The 22,378-nt window shown below is 40.5% G+C and overlaps 1 protein-coding gene across 2 annotated transcripts in view; it reads right to left on the bottom strand.

Annotated features, from left to right (window-relative positions):
• MAP2K5 (mitogen-activated protein kinase kinase 5) overlaps window positions 1–22,378 on the bottom strand; it is a 127,060-nt gene that overhangs the window by 51,329 nt on the left and 53,353 nt on the right. For both annotated transcript variants that reach the window (XM_082769608.1, XM_082769607.1), the window contains exons 13-16: window positions 19,520–19,568; window positions 12,710–12,783; window positions 11,738–11,788; window positions 8,717–8,788 (exon numbers count right to left, since the gene is read on the bottom strand). In XM_082769608.1, coding sequence (XP_082625734.1) covers window positions 8,717–8,788; window positions 11,738–11,788; window positions 12,710–12,783; window positions 19,520–19,568 — 246 coding nt within the window. The remainder of the gene's footprint in view (window positions 1–8,716; window positions 8,789–11,737; window positions 11,789–12,709; window positions 12,784–19,519; window positions 19,569–22,378) is intronic.

Genomic DNA, 22,378 nt, shown 5'->3' with positions numbered 1-22,378 from the left:
TTAGAGCAACTGCATGCCTATACAGTTTCTTTTATTTTTATTATTATTACTTTCTTAGACATAAACGAGCCCATCAGAGTACCTAAAACACTCATCTTCACTGTGTTCAGTTAAGTTGTGTCCTGAAAAATGATTTGCACTGTGCAAGTACCTGATAGGAGCATTCCTCCTGACTTTGACAGAGGTGCAGATGGATGTACAAGGTGCACCATCAGGTTCGAAAACAAGAATTGATTAACTGAGACATAAATAATCCCCAATGAGTAAACAAATTGCAGAAGTACAGTGCGCATGCAGGCTGTTCTTTATCAAGTTGTGTCAAAATATGCTAAAAACACACAAGGGAAAGCAACAAGAACACAAAACAGCCAATTTCAGTGCCTAAATCCTCTGTACTGAGCTGCTCTAGGAAGGGCTGGAAAGCAGCTCCAACCAGGCTCAACCTGTTTGCAGTTAAAAACATACATTTAACGTGCAGATAATAAAAGACAAAAATCAAAATGACTTGTTGAAATAACTTAATTAACCATTCTGGAACTGAAAATGGAAATCCAGAAATCTTCCCTCACAAACCACTTTCTCCACATCACTCTTTCAAAATGCTATTTGCTTTCCCAAATATTGTTAATAAGAATTAAAATAGCAACAGGCCTCATCCTGTTTAGAAAGTGACTGAAGGAAATAAGTTCAGAACATATTTTTAGGACACTCAGGCAATAAAGTTTCCACTTATATTATTGTCTATGTTGTGCAAGTTGTTTTTTAATTTACAGTTATGCTGAAAAGCATGGGATGTTTTTATTCTTAATTTAGACACATTCCATGTTTCTCAGCATAACTGCAAATTGAAAATAAGCACTTACAATATCGCTAGTGATCTAGCTGAAGGAGGACTTTATAGTCTGAAATGTTCTAAAATTTGTTCTTAATTACCTTGTGCACATTTTACACAATTAAATTTCCATCTAAGGATTTTGCATTTAGATTGTGCACTGCAGTTAAACCCTCGTTTTATGGAAAAGCAGCCGCCACTGGAACATTCAGACACAGGAAACTTTAAAAATCAGACTTAACTACTGGATAACATAAAATTCCCTAGGTGAAATTTCATTCCAAGACCAATTTATACATTTCTCGATAGATGGCTTAAAATCACCTGAAACTCTGCAGGGTATGGACCTTAATAAATATTAAATACCTCAAAAACTGCTCTAAGATTTTTCTTCCCCTCTAATATCAATTTCACTGTCCTCTTATTGCACAGTAAAAAAAAAAAAAAAAGAATCCAAAAGGATATAACAGCAATTTACCAGCGTTAAAGTGCTTCTGAGGTTAAACTGACAACAAAGAAGAACAGAAACACAAAGCATCTTGAAGTAGGGTTTCAATTAAATGTGCAGGATTTAGTAATGCAGGACGGAAAAAGAGTTACAAATTAATTTAATCTTCTGCCTATAGTTTGCAGCTGCACTCCAAAGTGTCTGGGGCTTAAGAACAAAGCCTTGAAAGGCCTCAGAGTGAGGAAAGCTTCAATTTTTAATGTATAACGCCATTAGCTGATAACTTGTGGAATCTGCGACCCCTGCGGAGGGGCATAAGTGCGGGTAACAGAGACTGATGAAGTGACATATTTGTTCATGTCGGGAACTATGAGAAAGAAGGTTATTACTAATACCGTCAGGCCCAACAGAAATATGCCCTAATAACCTTTGGGACATTTCTTGGCTTGAGCAGATGAGTTCAAGATCTCTCTACATAAAATATATTAAAAATCAAAGCCTAATTCACCTTAATTAAAGATAATTAGTTTCACTTTGACTTCTTTTAAATATGAACTATAGTAAATGCACTGCAAACTGAAGACTGCGTACAATCATGATTAAATTGCACATTTCCTCCTCTCCACAAGCCCCTTATATTAGCAGGCTTTTACCGTCGGTTCTTCAAAGGTGCTGCTCAGAATAGCCTTTTCGAAAGGGAAAAGTGTCTGGGGTAAACGCAGCCCTTTCAGGCCCAATCCACGCAAATTGCCACATGCAAGATGCACACAAACGGGCCGCAAAGATTAATGAGGCTCCGTGTCTGAGCCGAGATGCTTGCTCTTATTTGGCTGCCAGATTCAGACCCAACACCTAAAGGAGCTGCTCTGCATCTCCCCAGCATGGACAAGTTCGCGTTCAGTCCAGAGCATCTTCCCTCAAAAAACAATTAAACCACCGAGGAAAGCGGGCTCAACTGACCAGCATTTCTCTCAATTTTTTATTTGACTTTTTAATCATCAAAACAGCTACATCGCACAGTATAAGAACAGGGGATGTTAATATTAAATAAACCTGTATATTTGTACACACCACAGCTGACGTTACCCTTTAATTGTTCATTCATCCGTTGGCTCAGGTAGAGAACCGCGTTATTTATTTGGCTGCTGCACAGACTGCCCGCAGTGGCCTAAGAGCAATTGCTGAGAAACATGATACATTGAGGTCTCAACCCGCGCAAACTGTACCTAAACTTACACTTTATTGCAGCTTAGTTCACAATCTTCACCTAATATAGGGTTACATCCCAGTGCAGCAAGCGGATAAATCATCCTGGAATATTACTCCGGCTAAGTTTAGCTGTGAGTGGAGCATATGTGCTTCCGAGTCACTGAAGCAAAGGCCCATAAAATACACTAATTACTGGAAGTTATGGTCACTGAGTGATTGATAGCGCTCTGCGAGGCAACTTCCCTCTTTTCAGCTATTCTGACGGGCCTCCTCCACCACAGAGCAATTATTAATTCATGACCCAACCCTCAGGCACTGGTACCTTTACTTCTAATTCCACTACCGCAACAGCCGTGATGTAGCTGGACATTGTCTCTGTTCAGCCCAGTGGCTGCAGGAAGGTGGCAGGCGTGGAAACTGAGCTCATGGCCACTGCTTGGAAAAGATTGCTCAAAATAGCTCAGGGGAAAAAAAAAAAAAAAAATAGAAAAGAAAACAAAGTAGGCCAGCTTTTTCCTAGGAACAAGTTTTTGAAACATCATTCTGTACAGAATGATTAAAACTACATAAATAAGAATTCAAGTTATTGAGCAAAATTCTGTGTGTTACAGCTACTCTCAGTGGCTGAATGAAGTGTATAACAATTTAGCCATACAAGTCAGAAACATCATACTATGTACAATCCTTAAAAATATTGAACACCAGGATGAGGTCCATTGCAAAAAAGCACTTTTTATTTTCTTGCTTTCCATAATCTTAAATTAATGATGTCTGCTACCAATCACACCTATGCGTTATCAGTGGTCCACTCAAATACTAACCTTATTTTGAGTGATTTGTAGTGACAAAGTAAACACCCATTGCATCCAAGCACTGCTGGCTATGGGATGCCTGGGCACAGAAGAGAGGGTAGTTTTTATTAGTTTCGAGAAGGTTGGAATTCAATAAGCAAAAAAAGTGTGCACATCATACTGTATCTACTGAAATGTGCCTGGATCCAGCTAAAGAGTTCCATTAATTTAACAACTTCTTGATTTCTCAACATAGGAATGAGGAAATCAAGTTGGTGTTTTTTCAAACATTTGCTCAATGACAACCTCATGCCTTCTGCTAGGAGCCACTCGTAGCAGCTCACCAGCACTAGCAGTATCACCATTCCAAGGTCTCTCCCAGTCCCTCCAGTTGAAATAAGCTGAATAAAGTTCTGCTCATTCCAAACACATCACAATGCCAGCCAGGATAGCAGGCCCCAGCACTGAGACAATTATTTGGCTTTAATTCACTTCTCCCAAGTTTTACACCACAATAAATTCTCTCCTTAGCCCGTTTCTATACTTTACTTTTAGACGTTGCAAACTTGTATGCTGGCCATGGACAACAGCTCCGACCTTCGAAGAAGTGCAGCCACCTGCCTGACATTCACGTTTCAGTTTGGCCCAGCCCTATGAAACTCTGGACTTGTGTCTTCAGTTTAGAAGTATATGCTCCATTAAAGATTATGTGCAAATTATATAAGGAGTTCTCTTACAGGTCTCAAAAAGCAAGGACAACTCCAGTAAGAGCTGTCACTTGATCTCATACCACCAAGCTTCAGGTCTCAGACCTCCCCCCACATCTATTTACCTGCTGTCATTTAGGTTGGGGTGCAAATTCAATGAAAGCCCAACCACCAGGTCCACATGTACGTGAGATCTTGCAGAAGACAAGTGGTCTGCAAGCCTTCCTGCACATCAGCTCACCATCCTGCAGGCCAGCTCACAATCTTGATCTTTAACCATTACCACTTCAGCGCTGATGATACGTGGCTGATCACATACTCTAACTTCTTTAGAAACAATTCTGAAACCTCCTCACCTTGAGCAGATTATTTACACGTGGATCTTTACATCACTTTTCTGCAGTTGAACAAGACTGAAGTGCTTTACGAGAACCATCTTAAAGCAGAGCTGCTTCTCTTCTAGCACCCTCTTCAAACACGTTCCTCCTCTTTGCCTTCATGGTGTGAGTGTGCTCCTCTTGCATCTCCACCTGTGCTCCCAGCCCAAGTGTGCTGACGAGTCTAAGAGTCCATAATGTTGACATAAAAGGTAAAAAGTGCTAACCCCACTCAAAAAATACGTACGTGTACCTGAAACACGTGATGCAAAGCGTGTTTGCTGGATATATATTGGTTCCCTACATACGGGAACGCACACGAGTGCTGAAAATCCCTAACATGACTGCTTGAAATATTGCTTAAAACAGCATCTTAACACAGATGTCACAAGCAACCAGCAGCCATTGAAAGCTCTTGCAAACACTCAGGTAATGGAAAACTCCAGTGACTACAGACTTGAAACTCTCATTTGGGGAGGTTTAACCATTTGTTTCTAACACTAAAACTGATACCGAAAAGCTTTTTTCCCCTGGAGGAGAGAAGATTGATTATTTTTGTGAAAAAAATGTCATTTTAAAAGGAGGCCTGAAACACAGGGAAGTAGGTGCTTTTCTCAGCAGAGCACAGTGGGAAGTAGAGACTAGGAGATGATACAAAAGGAGGAGCAAAAGTGTGAAAAAGGCATTGTCACTCAACACAGGAGCTCATATTCCACTTCCAAAACCTGCTTGGTTTGTGGCATAAGCAAATCTCTTTCATTTCCTGCTTTTAAATGCAATTCCAGTTGTATTTCTGGGTGAAATGGGCCCCCATTATCTGACAAAGATCTGCAAGCCTATTCTTTGCCTCGATGAGCATCTCGGATCACAACTCTATTCCCTTCTGTTCCCAAAACGCCCTTCTCCTTGCCTACTGAGCAAGCAAGAGCAACTGAGAACATGAGAACAGGCCCTGCTGGGTCCAGCCAAGCCCTCACCTACAGCAGCTGCTCATCCCAGGAGAAGTGGCCCAGATGATGGTAGCACCTCAAACATCACCCAAAGGCACTGCCGGACAGGGATGCTGCCTTAAAAAATAACCAAGACTCCCCGGATTGCAGCCATGTAGGGCAGGATTAGAGTTACACGAAATATTAGGCAGTCTGATCTATCCTCCTATGCAGGGCATGGTTTTTGAAGGCAGACTGATTCAGTTACAGAACACAAACAGCACTCGGGCTCAGCCCAGTCAGTCTGGAGAGTATTTTATGACTGAGTTATAAACCCTCTGAAAAACAGCTTTTATAATGAAAATGCTGACACAGTCTTCAGTGTAGTGACAGCAATGTCATTGGTTTAAATTGAACTTGTTTTGTCAACCCCAAAGCACTTAAATAAAACTCCATCTAAAACCCCCATGAAAACTGTCTATGATAAAACACTTTTTAACAGGTTTGCAGATCAGGTATTAAATTTAATTCTCTTTAAAAAAAATATGAAGAATGCAAACACCTCACAAAAAGAAGTAATAATAATAATAAGCTAGCAGGATTTCTTCTTATTTTTTTGGCAAGAGGAAGACTGATGGGAAGCTGAATACACTTAGATGTCTTTTAGTTCAAAAGGAACAAGAATGCTCACTACCACCCAAAATTTACATGGTACCCACATTTAATACTTGCTCACACTCTGCTCATAACTTTTTGGGGGCAGTTTTCTTAACCCTCGAAAGCAACAGTGCAGCTTCTCATTACACATGGCTTTGCAGCAAAGAAATGCAAGGCAGCTCAAAGGCTCAGAAGAATATTAAAGAAAATGAGCAGCTTTACTTAGCTGCCATTTTATATTATCGTATGTCAAAAAAAAAAAATCCACAACCTTGCCAGCTTGGTCCCATATGCTATTTCTTTCAAATTACCATGCTATAACCGTGCTAGCTTGAAGTTGTAGGGATCAGAGCATTACACTACTAAGTGGACTTTAAAATCCTACAGCAAACGCTAACTTCCCTTTTTAACAGCTCCATCAACAACAGCCTGAGTGTCTCCACTACCAATCCCCATGTCAATACAGTGTTACTTTAATGACAGTGACCTTGTGTGGCTCTTTGAGCATCTTTTTCACCTTTTTTGAGACATTCTTCTAAGCCACTGTCCTTGCTTTCATCATTTAACACATCACTCAGAACACTTCAATAAAACATAGCGATCATGTTGAAGAGAGGTCTCAGAGGACCAGATGACATACCAATTAACAAAGCACACAGAACCAAATTGTTTTGTACATCTGGTTCAGAAGGCATTCGTGGAAAGTGAGAGAGTAAAAAAAAAAAAAAAGTTGAGAAGGTTTGAAAGAGGAGAAAAAAATGCAAATGAAAGGAGTTTTCCTAATGCTGGATAGGATGTGAAATTCATCCTTTAAATCAAACTCATGACCAGCTGGGTTGCCTAATAATATACCCAAATCAAGCTTTAAATGCCTTGGTCTATGTGGAAAATCATCAAACTGCTGCTGCGCATGGAACCACATCCTTTATTCAGCAAAGGAACCGGTAAATACTCGCTCCATATAGCTTTGCATTTATATCACTCTATTCCACTGTGAATCAGAATGAACACCACAGTCAAGTATTGATGTCATACAGCCTCATTTTAGCCCTTTGTCAGACACATTCATTTACAGAGCGTGAGTACATTCTGAATCTCTCCCAAAATTGTGAGGACTCTCCAGTATCACAAAGCCATTGAAATCTGCAGTAAAACAAATTAACAGCACTGCATCCCCTGTGACACTTGAAAGTATGTCATTATCATATATTCCGAGTTAGCTTCAGACTTGGAAGAAGATTTACAAGATCTGAATACAGTGATTCAGCATTAAATAGTTTCAATTTGGTTAAAGCCTATTTGGCAAGGAATTTATTGTTTGAAAACATGAGAACAGTCCTCGAGAAATTTCAGGCTACAAAATATGAAATTTGCTTAGATGCAGAGCACCCGCACCAAGACAACTTCACTTCTATCTAATCTTCTGCTAAAAACATCAGTTGCACTTCACTAAAAGGTATATCCTGCTTCACCACTGTATTTAGCAGAGGAGAAGAGAACAGCACCTACATTTTTCTGTAGTTGTACTGCACTTTTGTCAGGCTGCATGAGAGAGACAATGCAGGCCATCAGTGGTTTGAATGAACTGTTTTTTAAGAAGAAACGATCAAAAATGATCTCTGCCTGTAATGGTGCTCATCATCCCTATCCCTAGTGCACTGATAGCAGCAAACAGAGCACAGCTTGTCCAGCATTCATGCTGCCATTGGGCTAAACAGGACCTGTCTTTGCTCCAAGTACAGTGAAGTTCTTTCACAACACTCTTCTGGGGTTGAAAAAGTCTCCCGAGAGCATCCTGTGCATGCTGACAAGGCTACAAGGATTTGGGGCCACAGCTGGCTTGTTTGTGACTGGCCTGGCCCAGCATGAACCAGGCTAGGAAATACATACACCCTGCTGTCATCACCAGAGCAGAGCAACCTGTCCCTTTCTCCTGGACCACACCAAGCCAGATCTGACTTTATTTGTCAAGATGCTATCACAGCAGAGGCATTTCTACTCAACTTACACAGTCAAGGTTATCTTCCCTCTAACAATCATCCATTCTATAAGTCCTTGAAATTTACGTTTTTAAAAAATATTATGAGTCCCAAGCAAAATCAACAACCCACCTTTCACTTAAATCACAACTAGCCTTGCTCTCACCAAACTTACAGAAAGTACAGGTTCTCCCAGATTTCTATATTTATGATCGCATTCTCTTTGAACTGCTTCATTTTGACGAGACTTTTTCCAGTTTGAAACTATCTTTGTAAGAAACCCTTCTAAGAGCTCGTGAACACTTCAAATCAAACACTTGAGTTAATCACACCAGGAGAGGTTCACACCATTGTGCAAGGATTTCTGCTGAGATTTTGCAAAGGCATTAACCAGCTCAAACCTTGAATCTGCATAACCCTATTTCACCTCTAATAATAAGACTCTCTGTACTGGTTTATAACAACGAAATACAGAAATATTCATCTTTAATGCCAGAGGTGCAGAAAGCATGTAGCAGCATCCATGCACCAGGCCCAACTTTTAACTCTCAGGTGGAGTTTTGATGGAAGGCTCAAGACTGTTGCATGGCTTGCGCAGAGGCTGTCTGTATCTTACTGCATTGAACTCTGTAAGAACAAATCCATTCTAAATACAGCCAAGAATTTTAGCAAGAGTTAAAGGCATGCATATATAAAAGAGCAGACAAAGACTATGTTAAAATATTTTGATGTTAGCTTTCATTTGATTCTTCCAACGTGCACAAAGAAATGACAGATATTTGCATACCTCCATGAAGGAAATCCCTAAACTCCAAACGTCCGAATGAATCCCATACTGCTCTCCTGAAATCCGCTCAGGCTGCAAAGAGATGGAAAGAAACATCTTGAGCCTAGTGAATAAACACATCTACTTCTTACACAAAAGCTAATCCAGGGCAAACAAATCAACTGAGAAAGTGCAAAGAATCTTAAAGCTCACCAGGAAAGCTGGCAGAGAGCAAACACACCACTCGAACGTATTTTATTTCTTTATTTTTGCCTCGCTTTGGCAAGAGCAAAGGACTTGGGTATGCTGAGCCTCGTGGCCATGCATTGCAAAGTTGGCCTTGGCATTTGTGCTTGGGCCGCTTCATCCAACAAAAAAAGCCAGAGACGTGCACATGCGCAGCAGCACACAAGGTCAAGCTGTAAGAGTCCATCAGGGGCACACATCTATTTCTACGCTCAGGCACAGCAGTGAGGTAGGCAAGGAAAACAAATTCCTCGTGTTGAGTCCACGGGTTGGGCAGTAACCATGGTTTAAAAGGCAAAGTTACTGAAGCCAAAATAATCAACGAAGTCACGTGCTGGCAATTTTATTTTACATATTTTTAACTTCATTTTTGACCCACAGAAAAAAGACTTGACTCAAAACTATTAATAGCAGGTTTAATGCCTCATGAAATAGAATGCTGTAAAATATAACTGCTAGTTTTTACTTGAAAGCTACAATTTCAGCATTTCCAAGGTCAAGTACAGCATGAAATGTAACAATAAAAGGCTCCATGAGACTTCTCTCCCCACTGTGCTGTTAATGCACCTGTCTAGCCCAACCACCTACACAGCACTGGCTGTATTTTTAGTCTTTAATAATCCAGAGACCTTTTTTAGAAAACAAACTCCCAAATTAGTGCCAGTCCAATGTGTTTTCAGATGTTTACTCTGCACTGCTAATCCCAGGTCAAGAGCTTTTATTGCAGCCTGACTGTTAAGTAAAAGCAGCGCTGCCCAGTGCAGAAGGGTAGCCTTCAACTGACATAACCTAAAAAAAAAAAAAATAAAAACGGATAAAAAAATGAAACTGGAACGGAATTTTTTTGATGGAGCCACCAAAAATTGTGGTGGTTGTTTTTTTGGTTTTAAATTTTATTTTCATTATTAAAGCACATCACAGTGAGCCTCCAGATAAGGTGGAACCACCAGCCCAACCGAGCCCGTGCCGAGGATGCTCGCTGAGCTTTGTGGTGCCAGCGAGGTCCCAGCCCCTACAGAGCCACCGAGCCAGATGCACAGCTCCAGGGGAGCTCAAGTTTGAAACACCACCTCACACACAGAACTGATGTATTCACAGAAGATAGTGGCAAGTAAATCATTTGCACGTTTAAACAAAAAGTTCAGTTGCGTGACTTTCTCTTTTAAAAGCACAGAGAAGATGGAAATGGTGCATGCACCAAGTAAAGCATGCAACGTGCAGCTCGCCCTAACGATACACAGCTCACGATCCTTTCTGTTAAGGATTTCCACAACTGGTTACCCTTTTTCATTCAAAAAAAAATTTTTTTGTTTGTTTTCTTCTCTCTATATAGTAGGTGATAAAGTGATTTTACAGAAAATGTGTTTTTGATGGAAATTTCAATTTCTCAATTAGAAAACAAAATCTAAAGATACCTCAATTTCTTGATGGTTTCAAATTCTGTCCTGCTCCCCCCCCCCAACCAGGCAAACACACCAAAGCTTATGACCTTCAATATATTTTGATGACTACATTATATGTTTGATGATGACAAACTATGAATTTAGTGAGCAAAACAATTTTAACACAAGAAATGAGATCAAATACGTTTCAGCTTAAACTTCTTTTTCAATTTATAGATGAATGTATCACAGTCATCCATAAAGAAGAAGAGAAGAAGTAATTTATTTAATGCACACCTGGGAAAGAGAACAGTAATCTTGACTTGTACACTAAAAGCATAATACAATTTAATTATTAGATCTGCTTAAACCACACTAAGACTAAGAGTGGTGTGGGAGAAGTTGATTAATTTGAAGCTGTTTATTTGTTTGAATCACTATATTCCAGTTATTTTACAGCACAGAGACACAGAAATCAGCAGGCTTACTAGCAAATGTGGTAATATATATGACCAGATTTAAAAATACATATATGTTTTTATGCACTTAATATATTGATCACAAAGGATAGCCCAAGTCTCTCTAGGATGGTGGCATGAGTGTTTCAGAAGCCACATAATGAGTACACCTTGACTACAAAAGCTTTTAGCAAATAAATGGACACCCTGGGATGCTTTCTCCTCACAAGAAAGTAAGAAAAAATACCTGAAAGCGATTAAAGGTCATGGATTTCTCTCTCCTATTATCTGAGGTTTGAAAAACACAAGTATAGACCATTTTGTATTGCTGTTTGCATTTTGCATTTTTTTTCTTTTTTTAAACAATCTGAATACTGATTTTTTCCTCATCAACATTATTACATATGTAGTTTGTTAAAAAAGAACTGAAGTGACCAAAAATAAAAGACAATTATTTAATGCTTCTGTTTAGTGTTATTTAAGTTTCCACCTCTGCTAAACAAAGAACCGAAATTATTCTAATTAATCTGACTAATGAAAAACACAGCTAACTTTTGTACAACAGGCATTCTCTGGTGACTAAAATTTATATAGAAAAGTGAAATGCACTGATGGCTTCTTATGTATGGTATGAACATCACCCAGTTTAGTGGCCTGGTATTATTATGGTGGACTGGCTCTCTTTGTTCCCTGCTGTTGCAATGCATTAAAGACACCTGAAATATATGAAAGAAACACTTTTCCTGTGTTACTCTTCCATATCAGCAAGACCTGTAGCTGTCAGAGAGCTGTTAGGTGAGCGCAGGTAGGAAAGGAGCTGTTTTGTGACATGCAATTATGCTGAGAGTGGGGGGAGAGGAAGTGTGAGCATCGATTTAGAATATGTCCTCCATTACATAGAGCAAGACTGAACAAATACTTCTATTTAAATGTTATTCCTACATAAATCCACTTACCGCCATATAAGCATTTGTTCCAACATACGTCTTGGCTATAGAATTCACCAGCTATCAGACAAAACAGTCTGTTAGAACAATATAAAGATAATGTGGAAATAAAATGGGCAATTATTCCTCATTTAACCTACAATCATCATTCCTATAAATCAACTAAAAATTATGGAAAGGGGAACAAATTTATCTGCGAAGGCATTAAAAATGATTAAATCTCCCTTTTGTTTTGAATGAGAGTTCCAATTTAAACAAGCGCTGCATTACGGTTTATGGCAGATAACCTTAAACAATTCTGTTAAACAGGATGCTTAGCGCTTTAGTACCCCAAACTAGTCTGATATAAAAAGTCAATTTGAAGTAGGATTGAACGCGCTCATTTTTCAGTCAGCTGGCTCAAGATGTGAATAAAGCCACATTCATCTCTTGAATGCAATGAGCACTAAATACGCTGGAGGGACAACAGGCTCTGACAAGTTATAATACCAGGCTGACCTTCTCTTTGGTCCTCGTGTTTGGCTGAGAGTAAAGGTGCTGAAATTCAAATCAACATCACAGCAAGCTCATGGGTCACTATCAGAGAAGTTCTCCAGGGAGGCCCAAAATGGAAATTAATTAAAATTTGTGCTGCACATTGTAAAAGCCCACCACTATTGTTACTCCCAATATTAATTTTTATTGTGGGCCAGTTGGGCTCCCCAGACGCATCTCTCGTTCTGCCCTCCCTTTTGTCTGGCCAAAACGCTTTCATATCAAAGCTGCATATCAATGAAGTTTGCTATTCGTAAGTAGTAATTACAATATCAGCAGTTTTTACTGTCATTAAACAATGAACAATCATATTCAGATGAAGAAAAGTCGCCCAGAGATTAAAAATGAATAGCGCTCTCCCAGCAGAGGGGAGCTTGCTGGGGCCGCCCGCCTGGCGCCAGGTGATTTGGGCAGCAGGGAGCAGGAGGATATCTGAGGGGGCATTACCTGGGTGCTCACCCCGAAGTCACACAGCTTCACCTGCCCCCGTGTGTTCACCAGCATATTCGACGGCTTCACGTCTGTTGGGACAAAACCAGATTTCATTTACGTTATCCTGGATAACGCACGTACGGAGATCGTAACGAGTATTGGCATGGTAGATTTTAATAGAATCGTCGGCACAATAATCATTAGCGTGATAGATTTTAATAGAAAATATTTCAAAGATACATTTCAAATGCAAGCTCTGGTTGGTAACAGTCATTAGCACAGGTGACATTACATCTACTGCAGGTGACACCAATCTAGGAGGAGCAGCAAGGGCGCTGAAGGATGGGATCCAGAATTCAAAGAGATCTTGACAAATTCGCAAATGAGACTGAAATAATATTCAATAGGGACAATAGGGACAAGTGGAAGTGCTGCATTTAGACAGGGATTAATCGACTGCATAAATACCAGATAACTCAACTGCCTGGGGTGGAGGCTGGAGCAGGGCTGTGAAGAAGGACCTGCAGGTTGTGGAGGAGACAGGGAGGGGACAGACTGCAAGCTCTCAGATCCAGGAAATTCTGATACAAAGAAGTGGAAGGGGACAACTTGTGTTTCAGAGGATGAATAAGCTAAAACCCACCGGAGGGTATGTTAATTTATTTTATTTTATTTAACTTTTTTTTTTTTTTTAAGGTTTATGTAAGAAATAAGCCACATGCAAGTCAAAAAACTAAACCCCAAGATTTCCTAGAAAAAAGTCGCTACCTCCAGACAATTTAGGAAAACAGTGCTAAGTATCCCCTACAAACACCAGCATGTAGGAACACAAAGCACAAAGACGTCCAAGCCTCCTGCTGCCACGGCAAGGTGCCCGTTGCAGCTCTGCCCTTTTGCACAGCCCTGTTTGAAGGTATGGGCTACCACCTCCACAGCTCCTACTGCACAAACAGGCTCTGATCTCCCCGTTTTAGAGCTTTTACAGAGGCTGGCTGCCAGCAACGCGTTAAAATGATTGCTAATTCCGCTCCTGCGCATAAAACTTCACCACGCGCCATAAAGACAGATTGCAAGTGCAAAGATGTTATCGCTGACCCCCTCCGATGTCAAAAGGAGTCGGTAGGCTTCTGATGCATACTGTAAAATCGATGTGCAGATAAAGTGCTAAACATCCAGCCTAACTGTATGGCAGGAGACGTTGAGCATCCTTCTGTGCCAGGGCTGCCAGTGGGAAGGCGAAATGGGTGCGATACGGCCGGGCTCGGGAAGATGAGAGCGCAGTGCCTCAGCCTCATCGCTGCTTTCTTCTGTCATTACGGATTAAAAGCACTAGCTTGTATCGTTGCCTTCTTTAAAAGTGAACACTAGTTGGGTGCAGATGGATGAAACCCAACTAGAAAGGAACCTAATTTTGTTTATCATTAAGTTTGCCTTTCTTTAGCAGATGTCTTCTGGTACCACAGTAGCTGGCTTAATTTGTCTCTGTAATGTAAAAATGTATAACCTCAATTAACAAGCTGATTAAACGCTTTCCTATACTTGAGCTAAAAATCCAGTTTAAAAAGGGGGAGCATTCAATAACACTTTATACGGCTTAACTGAGTCTGTGTGTTTCAGTCAGGCATCGATACCGGCAGTGCATTTTGCAATTCCGCCCTAAAGCCAGAAGAAAAATCAGTCCCAAGCTCTTCACCATGTTACAGCATCAACAAAAGTAAGTTTGGGTACCATGACCTCTGTTTCAACTTTAGAAATCCAATCTGTATGCTGCATTTTTATGGGATTTTTACCTACTCCCCCTACCCCAGGTGACGAGACAAAATACTGCCTGAGAGCAATCCACGCACCAAATCCGTCACATGCTTCCCAACATTTTAGGAATATTTTGTTCTAATGAAAACTTTGGGAAGACTCTGGCATTTGCTTCTGGCAACCACTCAGCAGCACACTCCTCTCTGGAGCCAAGTGGCTTTGCTAAGTTCAGTGAGACACGCACTGCACATCAGCGGGCCCCATCCTGCACCCCGACACCGCAAGCAGCAGCCCTGCCAAACCCCCAGGGCTACCCAGGCACCGTGCTTGTGCAGTTGCTGAAATTACAGAAAATACAGGACGTGCTGACGTGCTGAATTATGAGTCCAGCTGTTTACTGTACTAACATTTTTAAATCAAAATTGCAGTATAAGAACGGGTCCTTGCTTTTCATACTAAAGGATCTAACAAAAATAATCAGCGACAAAATGAATGCAAGCAATGCTTTGCTTCAGTATGGCTGGAAACAGGTTAATGGGATCAGGACTGGAACACCAGTATTTTTTGACGAGGCAAAAATCCTTTCACTCTGCTCAGCGAGGGGTCTGGGCGGACAGAAGGAAGCTCTGAGCACAAAACCCCACGGCTGCCCAGCACGCCGTGCTGAGGAGCACGCACACAGCCCAGTGTTCGTTTTATAGGGACTCAGTTGGGTACGTGTCACGAGCCCAGAAAAGAGGCAGGATGTTCTCCAAGTCCCTGTTCCCCTAATGTGACCTACCTGGGGGATGCCACCACAGCAGATTTGTCCCCTGTCCCATCAGGGCTGCCCAGCTCCACCGAGGCAGCAGCACCAAGGCTCCCTCCAGCCGTCACTTCGTGCCATGGGGGCTCTGCAGCCCCCTCGCCCCTTCCCTAGTGTCACACCCCACATGGCAGCAAGCTGATATAATTTAAACCCGTCTTTCATTCATTAAGCATTGCTTGATCCCCAAATCCTTCCAAAACTTTAAAAAAAAAATCCCCCCCGAAATAATAGATAAGGCAATTGGCAACCAGCCTGTAAAGGAACCAAACGCAGGTTAGGGATTCTGCTGAGCAAGCTGCAGCAAAACGAGCACTGCTAAGAACAAATACTATTTGTCTTTGCAGCACAAATTAAATAGCACTACAAATGGAGAATTTAAGCAAATATTTGCTATAAATTCCAACGGTTGTGTTGGTTTCCTCCAGAAAAAAAAAAAAAAAAAGGAAGTGACAACCCTAGATAAAACTGTCACTTCGGAAAGTGTCTCATATTGAAAGTAGGGAGGAAAAAAATCACCCCATCAGGAAATTAGCCTTTTTGTTCATAAACTGCTTCAGTTAATGGGTTAAATATTTTTTGGTTTTGGAAAACAAATGTGCATAAATAATGTTCTGCACCATCTGCTTGTGATTAATATTACTGTTTAGAAGTGAAAGAATTTAAACAAGAGCCAAAAGGGGTCATTATGCTCCCATTACCAGTGCTTGCTTAATACAAATGATTTCTATGAAGCATCATTATGGAGGATGAACAAGTTCTCTTTATGATCTAAGTCGTTTCACCTCTCTGCAGATAAATGGGACCTCCAAGCTCTTACTTACCAGTAAACAGAACTGTCAGAGGTTCAGCTTTCTGAACACCAAACATTTCAGTCATCTTGGCTTATTGAAAAGCGAACAGATTAATGATTGTAGGGCGAAAAACAGATTTCTAAAAGCTGTCTCTTGACTTCTTCTGTGATTTAAAAATATAAGACTGCAATATTCTAGGTTCAAGGGAGAAGAGATACAAAAGAGATTTTAGCTGCTCACAGAACATGACTATTAACAAAGTGAAGCCGCTGGGAGAATGACAGCATTTTCTTGCCCAAATGACCTCACCAGCATGCTTCTTGCAGAGGTCATGATCATTATTACTATTATTATTTTGAAATAAACATAATAGTTCATGAGTGTGCAGCTATGTGCTTAGCTACACACACATATATAGGTGTGTACGTATATGCACACACACACACACCCTATTATCTCTGTTTGCACTTCATTATATGTAACACTAAAGCCGATTAATTCTCACAAAGCTAAGAAGTGTGACGGGGGAGCGACTGGATGTCTTTGGTGAGATCTTCTGCAAACTGCAGCTCCTGCTGAGAAGACAGAACACTGATGTCCACCGTGCCCGTCCCTACCTGGCAGCCCTCCTCCAGCTCGCTTAAAACAAAACAAAGGAGGGTTTGAAAACACTTCTGTGGGAATAAGGTGGGAAGAGAGCATCTGGGTGATGCAGGAATCTCCCACAGATTGCCATGCAACCAGCAGGCAGTCCAGGAAGGTCTACAGATCAGCTCTGCCCAACCTCATGCATCACAAACCAGAAAACACTTCCCAAAGCTCTGACACAAAACCTCCTCAGAAACCAGTCCCAAGACCAGTGCAATATATACCAGTCCCTAGTATGTACACACTGATGCATACAAATACAGATCAGTACAATTAAACACAAGTGGGTAACATTTATTTCAAACATTTCTTTTAATAAGAAGGTGTGAACTGAGGAAAGCATACTAGATTAAATGCATACGGTCTATACTTATTCTTGAACTTAACAGATTTTGGTTCGTCTTTATACAAACTTTGACTTTGTACATGATTAGACTTGTTTAATTGCTAATTCTGTTTTAAATCTAAGTTAATTTCTCATTACCCTTCCATTTCTACTTCTTATCCTCTGGGGAAAAGAGCACACTTATCATTGGGACATTCTCACATCTTCCAAAGAAGTGGTGTAGGTGTTAATCTTTTGTTTACGTTTGATGTGGGTGTGATGACTATGACTACAGCTTTGCGTTTATTAATATGCACGGCTATCACCTCATTAGTTGCAAGGTATGTTTTGAAGTTAAGCTGTAATATTTGCTGAAATGTCTGATCTGGAATAAAAGACTTGTTCATTGTGTTTCCTTTGCTTTAATCCATGCTCTAGTCACAAATCTGTCGTTTGCTGCACTGCATTGCACAGCTTCTTCACGATGATTGCTTCTGCACCTTAGTTATCACCACCACAGAAATTCTTGACTTCTTAGCCTGTACGAGCTTCCCACACAGTCTGCTTTACATGTGACAGCAAGGAAGTCAGGGTTACATTTTCTTTCATTTACCTCTGATGCATTAAAACCAGTAGGCGGCTGAAGGAGATTACCCCCGAGAAACCAGCATCTTCCTGGCACTGCATTGCTCTGTCCCCTGCTCTGCTCTGTACCTTGCATTAACTGTTTTATATCAGAGCACACACACACACACACAAACATGTGTGTGTACTGAACAAACAAGCCCCTGAAGAATCCAGTAACAGACCAAGGCCAGAAAACTCTGAATTGTTTTTGTTTTTTTAAAAAAGGATCAATTTCTGCACTTTTCTTTAGCCAACAGCAAGGACCATACATAATTTACAACAGAAACAATAAAACGTTACAGGTAGGGTATTTATGCTTGACCACAGTGCTCGCTCCAAATCGTATTCAGAAGGTGGCTACAGTCTCTATTGAAAAAGATTCAAAAGAGAAGAAATTTCAAACCACCTTTTCCTTTCTGGGGGCTATAAAAGCACGGTAAGGACTGTGCTGCCTACTCAGAGTGACACCCAGCCACGGATGTTCCAGATACTTTTTCTTTTCTTTTTATCCTGACATTTGCTGTGGCAGCTGTGGCATCTAGATTGTACATCCTCTTGCTCAGAGTAGATGGAGCTGTTATATCTCAGCATCTGGCAACATTCAGGCTAATAGATTAAATGTTTAAACCACCATCAGAAACACAAGGCCTCACTTCATGGGCTCCCAAATGGATGAAGAACTAAAGGACAGCTGAGCCTAAGCTCCAAGGTGGGGCAGGACTTCAATACCTACTGCTAATTAGCATTTCCTATTAATTTGTTCTTCTCACCCAAAGCACAGACTTCTGGATGCCTCTCCAGAGGTGCCCAGCTCCTTGCACAGACCACACCAGGACACGGGGCACCTCACCCAGGCATTTCCCAGCACCTCCCCAAAACCTGGCACCTGCTTCTCAGCCACTCCAAAACTCCCCAGAGGAAAGGGCCTTACCTATTTGGTTCCCAACTTAAGATTTTCTACTTGTCTCCCTACTTCCACTTCTCTTTCAATCACAAATGATGTCGGTTACTGCATGCTCCAACTGTGCACAGGGGCTGAGTGAGCAGATGGGTTAAATTAAACAGTATTGTTAGCGACATTAGGAGCCGGAGCTGTTACTTTCAGACACTTTAGAAACATTATAAATGTAATGAGTTTCTCCGTCTCTTTTTTATTTGGGGAGCGGAGTGGAGGGGAAAGGGCTTCTTTGTTCTTTAAACATCATTTTCCACTGCTTTCAGAACTGACATTGGTTTTTGAAGTTCTAGAGTATTTCACCACAATAAACAATGTATTTTAAACAAAATCTAAAAACACTAAAACCAAGAAATACATGAGAAGCTAAAAAAAAAAACAAACCAAACGAAAAACCAAGGTAACTTCAGGAAGCAGAACAAACAGCAAAAACCTAAAAATGGTCTGTTATGCCCAAGCAGGTTTAAAGTTTCTTTAATTACACATGACCATCTTAAGGACAACAGGTGACAATTTTAGAGATGTGAGACTAGCAATGAATGTGGATGCCGTGTGAGATTTCTGAAGAACAGAAGAAAATTCATTACCTGCCTTGTAGTTTCAAAGGTAGTCAAGCATTTAATGATCCTTGCTGATTGTGAAAATTCCACTTGGCACCTGTTTGCAACCCTAAGCATCTAAATCTCTACAAAATTCATTCCTCTCTTTCTTCTATAGTATACAGGGAAGGACAATAAAAGAGAACAGCAGTAAAAATATTTTATCAAAGAATCTGCAAGGCTAATGAGTAAGATGCATTCTGCTTAACTCTACTGGAATCAAACCAGATGTTAGTTTGGTCTACTGTCTCTGCTGAAAGTGTTGTTAAAATAAAATAATGTGGTATTTCACTGAAAAACTGACAACATCTGTTACTCACCTCTGTGTAAAATCTTTAGACTCCATAAATAGGTAAGGCCTTTCACAACCTGTATTCGAGAGAAAGAACAATAATACATATTAGAGAGTCCTGGTACAAAACGCTACAAATCTCATCTGGCAGGAGTTGTTAAAGACCCGACATCCAATGAAGAGTGGAGTCAGGACCATGAAAAGGGGAGACAAAACACCTCTTCCAAAAAATTACAGCCACAGATGAACCTCTGATGGAAACTTGCTGCAGATTACATGACAGAAGGTTCTTTGGGAACACGTGAATAAACTTCTACCTAGGTCGTCTTGAAACAAAAGTAAACCAATGAAATTAAAGGTCAGAAAACAAAACCAAAATCTAGCATCCCGTTTTACTGCCTTTCTTTTATTTGCCCCCATCATTTGCTTCATCTACACTTTCTCCCTTCCTTCCTTACCATGTTTTTACTTATTCCATGCAAATGCCGAACATTTCTTCCTCAACTGCATAAATTATCTTATTCTTCAGATTACTTATGGACCAAACATGAACCTTACTGAAGGTTTTGGTTCTGTAATGTAACTAAAACCCAATACTTCTTGCACTTTTAACACTACTTTTTTTTTTCTTTCTTAGATTTACTTTTCCTAGGAGCCCAGAAAACTAACAAGATTCAACAAACTGTTTACTTTTTACCCAAACTATCTCTGCTGTCCCAGCCAGCCTTTTTAATACAGCAAAGCTTTTTTTTTTTTTTTTTTTTTTTTTACAAAGTTTCTATCTATGAGATGACATTTCATTCATTTTCCTGAGACACTTCTCTTTGTGCACCTCCAGAACAATAAAGCATTGCTGACATTTGTAAAGTTGTCTGAATTTTTCAGACAAAACAATTACATTCTTTTCATTGTCCGAGTAGACTGAAATGAAATTACTTCTGTTACAGTGATCAAGCAGAAGCGCTAAAAACATTGTACTGTGTGAAAGCAGATAGCATAGTAATTTTCAGTCTTCCTATTGGATTAGAAACTCATTTTTAAATTTATTCTGTAACCAAAAACAACATAAGAGAAATCTGAAGCTCTTTTGTAAACCAAATAATGATTCTGGATCCCCCAGTAAATTGCTCTAGATGGCAATTCCTCAGTGTTAAACTCACACTCCGTACCCAACTATCTCATGGCCTCAGATGGTAATTACCTGTAACAAAAGGCCTTAGTCAAATTCTGTATGCCCTGCGGTGTGGCCTTGTTCACTTTAGCCTTTCAAAAATCAAAACAGGGGAATTCTACTTACACAGCATTTTGACATAAGAAGAAGGAGAAAAAAAGCATCGATGCAAAAAGGGGGATGCAACATTTCAGGTTTCCTCCAAAGGTAAAAGTAATTTTACGTACACTAAGCTTCTTTGATTATTAAACATATATTTAGATTACTTAGCATCTTTGAAATCATTATAAAGTAATTTATTTTAAAGCATGTATTCGTAAAAAAAAAAAAAAAAAGAAACACTTCCTAGAGGGAAAAAAAAAATCAACAGCTGTGAGTTATTAAGTAGCTTTATTATGGAACATGTGCTGAATAAGCAGTTATAAGAGACAGTATCAACCCAACTCTCCTGTTCTGACTGTCTCAGCAACAGTGTACAAAGGAATAAAACGAGCTTTTCCCTTTATGTGGCATTGCAAATATGCACACAGAAGTCCCCCCGACAGACGAGCCTGGTGTAAAGTACCATTATTCACCTAACTTACATTTGCCCACCTCATGGAAGGGCTCTAAATATTAAATATTATCCTAAAATGGTGCTGGAACAGGGTATCTTTTGATTGAACATCTAGCAGGAATTATTGGTATTCAGTAAAGTGGGTTTTACAACAATGACTTGACAAAGCCTTGACACAAAAAGTACTTCCACCCGCTGTCAATCACTCACTCTCCTGACAGTTCAAGTGCACATCCTTTCAGGGAGAACTTCAATCAACATTAGCACTCAAAATACAGTGCACAATGTCACTGCTCAAGAAATTGAATTGAAAATAAATGCGTGAAGTGGCAAGCAAAGGTAGAACAGATTTTACATCGGCAGACCCAAATAAATAGGCAGCAGCACGAAAACAGGAGGAAGCACAGCACTTTGGGATTCCCAAGACGCACTTTTCCCTTTGAAAAAAAACCACCATGGCCCTCTGCACAAATAAAGGGCACAGAAAAGAAGCAAGATTTCACCTTCTTGTCAACACCATCTCATGCAGGCAACGAAGAGGAATTTTGTGACGAAGTCAGAGATCTCCCTGGTACCTAGGGGACTGAAGTCTCAGTACTATCTGCCTCTCTTACCGTGTTATCCCGCTCCTCAAAATGCAGTGCTTTGCCCCAAGATCTGGCAACTGCTTTCTTTGGAGGATTTCCTTTTACTGTCTTGCTTTTCTAGCATTCTGTCTTTCAGCATCAAACACACAACCCCACAAAAGAAGAGAAGACTACCGCACTTTATAAATTCCTACTATTTCAGCTTAAAAGCTCATCGTCCACCACAACTGGTTCCTGCCGAATCCGTGAGAGAAGTGTGTGGAAAAGCAAGAAGGAGCAGACTGCCATGCACCTGCAGAGCCCTGCTCGAATACTTACAGCAGTACTGCAAGGAAATGAGTGAGAAACAGGTAACTGAGCACTCTTTGGGCTATGGAAAGTCAGGGTTGTCAAGAAAGGGATGTCTCTTAGGTAGTTCAGCCTGTGGAGATCAAGAATGGCAAGGAAATGACCTTGAATACAACTTGGTATTTAATTGAGCGAGTGGAGCACAGGGGCATCGCGCTCCCTTTGCTGCGTGCGTTGAGCAGGCACAGATCTTGTTCTAGACCAGCTGGGATTGCCTGCGACGTT

This window comes from Aythya marila (genome assembly GCF_965140915.1).
Source record: "Aythya marila genome assembly, chromosome: 11".
Lineage (NCBI taxonomy): Eukaryota > Metazoa > Chordata > Aves > Anseriformes > Anatidae > Aythya > Aythya marila.
Note: the sequence above shows the minus strand (reverse complement) of the source record. Positions and strands in the feature narration are given on the sequence as shown.